This window comes from Pinus tabuliformis, chromosome 7, assembly GCF_031772625.1.
Source record: "Pinus tabuliformis cultivar Carrire ecotype Pingquan chromosome 7, CPIR1, whole genome shotgun sequence".
Lineage (NCBI taxonomy): Eukaryota > Viridiplantae > Streptophyta > Pinopsida > Pinales > Pinaceae > Pinus > Pinus tabuliformis.
This window is the reverse complement of record NC_142293.1, coordinates 684,408,283-684,415,603: the sequence shown is the minus strand read 5'-3', so window position 1 is coordinate 684,415,603 and position 7,321 is coordinate 684,408,283. Positions and strand designations below refer to the sequence as shown.

The 7,321-nt window shown below is 32.8% G+C and overlaps 1 protein-coding gene across 1 annotated transcript; it reads right to left on the bottom strand.

Moving 5' to 3' along the window:
- Window positions 1–4,366: 4,366 nt before the first annotated feature.
- On the bottom strand, window positions 4,367–4,777 carry LOC149249322 (uncharacterized). The gene has a single exon (XM_089452674.1). It carries the CDS (start codon window positions 4,775–4,777, stop codon window positions 4,367–4,369), a length of 411 nt encoding a protein of 136 aa, XP_089308800.1.
- Between the last annotated feature and the right edge of the window lie 2,544 nt (window positions 4,778–7,321).

Here is a 7,321-nt window from a genome sequence, read left to right as displayed (position 1 = left end):
TTTGCCCAGCTCTTTAAAGCTTAGTCATCAACCAACATTATACTTACCAATAACCATCTCAATGGACTCATAAGAAAGTCATCAACCAACATTATACTTACCAATAACCATCTCAATGGACTCATAAGAATATATGTTGCCTAACTTCAAAGAAAGGGCCTTACCCATAATATATACTTAGCTTGTTAACTTTATTATTTGTATTGCAAAATGTAAGAAAAGACCTTACCCATAGTATATACTTTGCCTAACTATCCATTACCTAACTTCAGAGAAAAGGCTCTACCCATATCATATACTTTGTACTTTGCTTGTTATTTCATACATTATTGTTTGTATTGCCCCAAAAAAAATCATATTCAGGGAAAAAAAAAATAATATGGTGTAGACTGTTGTTATCCTCTTTTTCACTTATGGTTTGTATTCAATATGTAAAGTAAATGTTCAAAAAAGTCAATTAGAACTGTGCTCATTACACTTGTAATAAGTCGTACTTCATTGTTTGTATTCCAACAAGATTACGTGGGAGAACGTGCTTGGATTATGTTATCATATTCTTAAATTTACGTTTAAGGAACATCATTAGATTCTGTTTCATAAAATTTGTCCTTTCATATACGACAAAATTATATTACCCTTTATGAGGGCACCATGTCTCCATATCACACAACAAATTTAATTATCCTATTTTTATTGTTTGTAACCTAACAAAATTAAATTATGTTTACAGAACATGGTTAGATTTTATTTTATAAAATTGCTCATATCATATGATAAAATCTCAATTTGAGGTATTAGAGTTTAAATAATATTTTATTTTTATTTAAAGAATTTTATAATAATGCTTTTTCAGGGTTTATTTATTTGGTAAGTTTATGTTATGTACAATTATGTGAGTAATGAGGTATTTTATTAAAAAAAAATCAAGTGTAAATTCATATATTGTATTTGGGATAATGTAGTTATATCTAGGGGTTATAGTTGTAATGATTAGAATCGACTTTGTGTGATACAAATATAATTCTCACCCAATTTTTTATTTTTCTAGTAAAAATAATTACCATAATTTAATAAACACTCAAACCCATGTTTATAAAACTAATTTATGCTTATGAAACTACCTTAAGGCTTAAACCCTTAATATTTCATGACTCTTTTTTCACTACCTTAAACCCTTAATATTTCATGACTCTCTTTTTCACTACCTTAAATCTTAGGGTTAAGGTTCCCATATTTAGATTTTTGCACTCTAAGTTTTCTCCTTCATATTATAATCAAATGAGTTTGTCACCTCTTTATTAAGAGATTTTTGCAAATGAGCACAATCATTTATATGACACAAAATTTCTACCATTGTATATGAATATTGTGTTTTACCATTGTTTCCATAATGTACATTGCTTTTCCCTCTATCTTGGGATTTTTTAACATTCATATTCTTTCATTTTATTTTTAGTTGAATTTGAATCAATGGTATAACAGCAATTTGCTTTATGTCATTTTTTTGGGTATGTCACCCAACAAGGTTATGATAAAGGAGGTTATGCCTTGGGTTAATTGTGCATTCATACAACCTTTCTCATTAGCCTAAGCAACCTAATATCATAGGCTCAAAGAATGATAATGGAGTAAAAGATCTTATCAAGTTGTTGATCCAATAATAAGACCAAGATGATGGATCATTCACTCAGATCCTTTGATGACTCCCCACAATGATATAGGTGGCTTCAACAAGTAGTGATTTTGGAGGAATGACGCCATTAAATATACAAGTAAACGTTCACATCATTATGTTTAAAGGAAGTATTGACACAAATGCTTTGGCAACATGGTTAGACTAGTTAGAGGGTTATTTATTTATTCTTATTTTTTCCAACATTCAAAGTTTTTCACATTCCTAAAGTTTTTCAACTCATGTTAAGCATTAGTAGGATTCATTATGCACAAAATTTTAGAGGTGATTCTATAATGTATGAGATAGAACATACTTCGAGGGGATTTTATTGATGTCCTCCAGAAGTTAGTACCCTATTAGAAACTATCATGACTATTATAGGACATAAATGATGTTGCGCTAGGGCAGCTACTAAATTATGCACAAGTAAATAAATGGATTCCATACCTTGCTTGCAAAACTTAGTATCTAGGACTCTAAGATACTCTTAATTTCAAATACCATAATGACCCACAAAAATACATCCATTAAGCAATCCAGTTTACAGACAATTGTTCAATATGAAAATCTTACTATTATTTTTTCAAGATTGGTGAAAATTTCCTTAGATTAAGAGTAAGTAGGAGTTGGAGATAGAAACCAAATTCAACAAGGGACAAAATAAGGTAACCAACCTTAAGAAAATCAAGTTAAAGTCACATGCAAAGAACAAAAACAAAAATCAAAGGACATAGGGAAATGGTCTTTCATTCATAAAATTCCATGATACAACAATGATGAAAGTCATCCCTGACAATATTTATTAGTTAAGAGTAATGCCCCAATCTCTTATTGTACCTTGAGTCCTTGATCATACCAAAGACCATTGATAATGGAAAACAAATCATTGGTAAAAAACCAAGTGTTATTGGTCTTGATATTGTACAGGTTTAGTAGGGAAACAAGAGGAGGCTAGGGAGGAAATTTGTCTCTTTATTTATAAATGGGGGTGAAGGGAAATATTTTTCATTTCACTTATGTAGTGGTAACCAAAGAACCTATTAGCTCTACTAAGAGTTGTTAAGAAGATGATGCTACAAACAACCAAACTCACCCTCAACCATACACCATTGGTTGGCTAATATAGGGATAACATGTCCATGTTAGCTTACAATGCCACTTATCCCATTTCAATAATCCCTTCAAAGAAAAGGTATTGTGTGACAACCATACCTAAAGTTCATGATGTTTTGTTTGCACATCCATATATGTGGAAGCGTCACATTGTTACCCCTCTAGGTTTCAGATTATTATTATCATTTTGGAAGGTCAACTCTATGAGATACCATAGGTAGCCCTAACTACCACAATCTCTCTAATTGTTGTTAAGTAGTGTATGTAAATACCATATCAAATTTGGAGGTTTGTCATGTTCATGGTTCAGCCATGAGAAGAAAAGAAGACAATTGCAGCTACCAAAGCCTTTCTTAGAAGTCCCTCTATACAATAAAGGCAAGCAGTCTATTTATACAACAAAGACATGTAGACCAAGTGGTCTAAGAGTACATAGACATCATTCTCTCACTAATAAGAGTATCTTTGCACTATTAAGAAAATCATGCAATTGATTTGACATCAAGCACCCCTCTACCCAAATGGATTACTATATACATTTTGTACCAAAAAATGAAAAGATTAAGTTCCAAGTTAGTGCTAATATAGAGGGGTCGCATGCAATCAATCTCCTCACGTGTAAGAGTCCAATTGCATTGGCCCAGGAAAAAAATAAAATATAGATCATAGTGTTTATGCGTTGATTACAAAACTTTGAACAAAATCTCAGTAAATACTTGTCTAATCTTTCATATTAACAATTTACTCAACCAAAATAAAATGCCATTCAACAAAATTGATTTTAAATTATCATCAAAAACTAATTGAATTCACTAATATGTCAGATTTAGGATCATCTATTTTATGAGTAATTGATCAACCTTTAATTTGCCAACAACGTATACAAACATAACTGGGTGAATGACATTTTCAATTATAAGTGGATTCAACAACCAGATTTTCTAATTATATTAATTTTTAATATAATTCCATAATTATGATTAGATTTTCATCCCCAAACATATAAAAAATAGAAGATTATTGTATTAAATATATCAAAAATAAAATTAATTAAGTGTTGTCTAAACATTTTACATATTGAAGTTTTTGTTTTTCCCGAATTTTGGCGAATTTTTGTTGGTGAAATTTTGATTTTGTTGTTTAAATTTAGTTTTTGATCGCTATATAGATTCAACACTTTAAAACACTAAACTTATGAAAAATTCACAACTTAAACTTGTAATTTCAATAAATCCCTATTTAATTATAAACGAACTAGATAAAAAATAACCTGTAAAACTCAATTGACATTCTGTTTTCTGAAATAATTAAAACAATTGTACATGAGAGTTCCTGCGGCAAAAGAAAATATGCGAAAGGCAGTACACTTCGTTCTGCCAATATGCTAATTATGCTGCAAAACTCTATACGAGAAGATCAGATTTTAAAAGAAAGGACAGATATTCCACTACCAGTAATCAGATGATGATAATATGAACCAGAAGTTCTAGTTATCCAATTCCGCACTTGGGTTCTTGCGGGTAGCAACTTTGACATGAAACATGATCTGTCCAATCCATTACTACTTCCCCAAGGCTACTATGGATGGACGGTGCACTCTTCCTGGGAGTAAAATTCCATGAGAATCTCCAGATTTAGATCACGAAGGCAAGGGTCGTCGTTGTGCAGAAGCCAAAGCACGTGGCCAAAGAGGATAGCATCACAGTCCAAGAAAATGAAATCACCACATGATTTTTTCCTGCATTCATCCTTTGTAGAAATCCTACCAACACCGGCCTGCTCCATCAGGGGCCGAAAAAATCCACAGTCCAGAATATGACGCTCCACCTTGAAGATCTCTTTTTCTTTTCCCACCACAACGGTCACTGCATTTCTTTCCATTCCTCTGTTCCCTGTTCTAACTGAAGAAGGGGAGAGTCCAATCTCTTCGTACCCCAGCGACCACTTTCGCCAATTTCTTAGAATTTTCAGCAAACGGGCTGCCTGCATTCTGGGAATTTTCTCGAACAAAGCTTCAGATCAAGGAAATAATTCTGTAGAAGAAGAAAAGCTTTCTTTGGTTTCTTTTTATTTTCTTTTTCGAATTAGGCTGAGCAAAGGCAGGCCAGCCCCAATGTTGAATGCCCAATATTAATGAAATGCTAGAATGAAAGAATGCTCTGCTTCCTAACTAGGCTGATCTTAAGGCAAGCCAGCCAAAAAATGCTTTGCTCACTGATAAAATAAAATAGGAACGTAAATTTATTCCATAACAATTTTTGCAAAGAAAGGGGGGGCTGCGAGGGAGCACCCACCTGGAATTCAGGCCGGGATAACCCTTTTTTATCAGTTGGGCTTGCAGGATACTGTAAACAGTGTAATGGGTAGCCAGAGGAAGGATGAAAATTGGTCTGAAAGAGCGTATATGCATAAGCTGTTTCAGCCCTCCTATTTCTCGATGTCCTGTACGATTAAGCGACCGTTACTGAATGGGAAGCCTCGCTGTAGAAATGGAGAATTTCCAAGGATGAGAATTGGACTGAACGACCATATATGCAAAAGTTGTTTCAGTCCTATTTATCGATGTCATGTACGATTAAACGACCGTTACTCTCTTATAATCATAATGTTGTAATCATAATGTTGATCTATGAGATTTTGTTGGAATCACAAATTTGATCCGCGAAAAAGATCTCTGGTAAAAAATTAAAAATTTGTTGGAATTATAATATTGAGTAGAATCAGAAAGTTGAATTGTGAGATTTTGCTTTAAGGTAGAAAATAATTTAATGGAATGAAAAATTTGATTTGTAAGATTATTAGTGGAGAAATGAAACATGGAAAAGAATTTGTTGAAATTATAAAATTCACTGTGTGGTTATGACTTAAAATACAAAATAAAAAGAAAAATTTTCAAATCACACATTTGATTTGAAAATTCTATACAATTTATTAAACTAAATTTATTTATGCATTTTAAAACAAATTTTAAATAACAATAAACCACAACTGGACCAAAAAATTATTTTGCCAAATTCCTGCAGACCAATCACAACGCCTTGATAAATACCCTGTTCTCCTTTTTCTTGAGGACAGTTGGGATTCGGGACAAATATGTGCGTGTTAATTAACCAGAGTCAATACACTGGTCCGCCCGCACCCGCCAGCCCCGTTCCATCAGAGGATTTAGCTCTGTTAATGGGAGAAATATACTCGGCACTCAATGGCTCTAATTTTGGCAACCTCCGTAGAAATCGTCGAAAGTGCAGTGGTCCGCGATTCGAATCACAGTTTCATCGATGCGGGTCGATTCGGAAACAGTATGATATTCCTAAATTGCATTTTACATTGGTTTTTGGGGAAGATTTTGGCGGTCGAGATTCTCGGGTTGAGATTTTTGCCACTGAAATGGAGGTGAATATTTAGTTAAAAATGAATCGATGAGAAGGGCGGCTTAAGTGCTCTTTATCCATTCATGTGAACCGTATGAAAACGAAGTCATCGGGAGTGAATCCAGGCCTGGCTGATTTTAAGCACATTTTTGATAATTGGTTATATTTTTCTAATTTTGATTTTTTTATTATATATTTTTAGTTAATTATGTCTAAAATTTGGTAGAAATTTGTTGGAATTGTGATTTTAAGATGTGTAATGTATGTAAAGAAGTTTTCAAAGTGTTGAATTTTTTATAAGAGTAGTTTAACGATACCACAATTTTGGTTAAAAAATAGTGAAAATTTCAGTTTGACTTTAGCAAAACTTTAACGAAATTTTTGAATCTGGGTTACAGCTATGAAGCTTCAAGATTTTGGGCACCTAAGAGTTTTTGATGGTGCTGAATCCATTTCCACCATCAAAAAAATTCAAACACTCATGTAATCAGAGTATTTGAAAAAAAATGCCCACGAAAAAGATTTCTGAGACGAACTTGTGACCTCATATATTCAAAAATGTAATTTAAATAACAAAAAATTACAATCTCACTCAAAATTGTATCACTAAATTCAAACCCAAAAAACCCAAACCATAAAATAATTAAACTTTAAATTGCACCTTTCTCATATTTAGTCCCATCTATAAAGACAAGGATAAACCATAGAAAGAAAGAAATTGTTTTAATGCCCATGAGGCTAAAGAATAGCCTATGGGACATATTGCTTCTCCATCTGCTTGATGTATTTTTGTGAAGCTTCACAATAAATGCTCCCAACTTCTCGACAAACTCCTCCCTAAATAGATTATCCCAAGAGCTAGTTGCCAACATATCTGCATAACTTTCCATGTTGTCTTTGAAGGCCTCACATTCTAAAATGAAATGCTTTTTTGTTTCCACTTTTCCCGGAGAACAAAAAATGCATACTATTTCGTCCCACATTTCTTTTGGCCTTTTCTAGTGTCGTGTTTCACAACGGAGTTTATGAGAATTAGTCCTTAAGTGAGAAATAAGAATTTTGGCTCTCAAATAGATATTGGCCTCTATGTATGGTTTTGGTTGATGACTATGAGTGGGATTAAACACTTCAATATAGTAGTTTTTCTTTTTTCCTAGCTCCT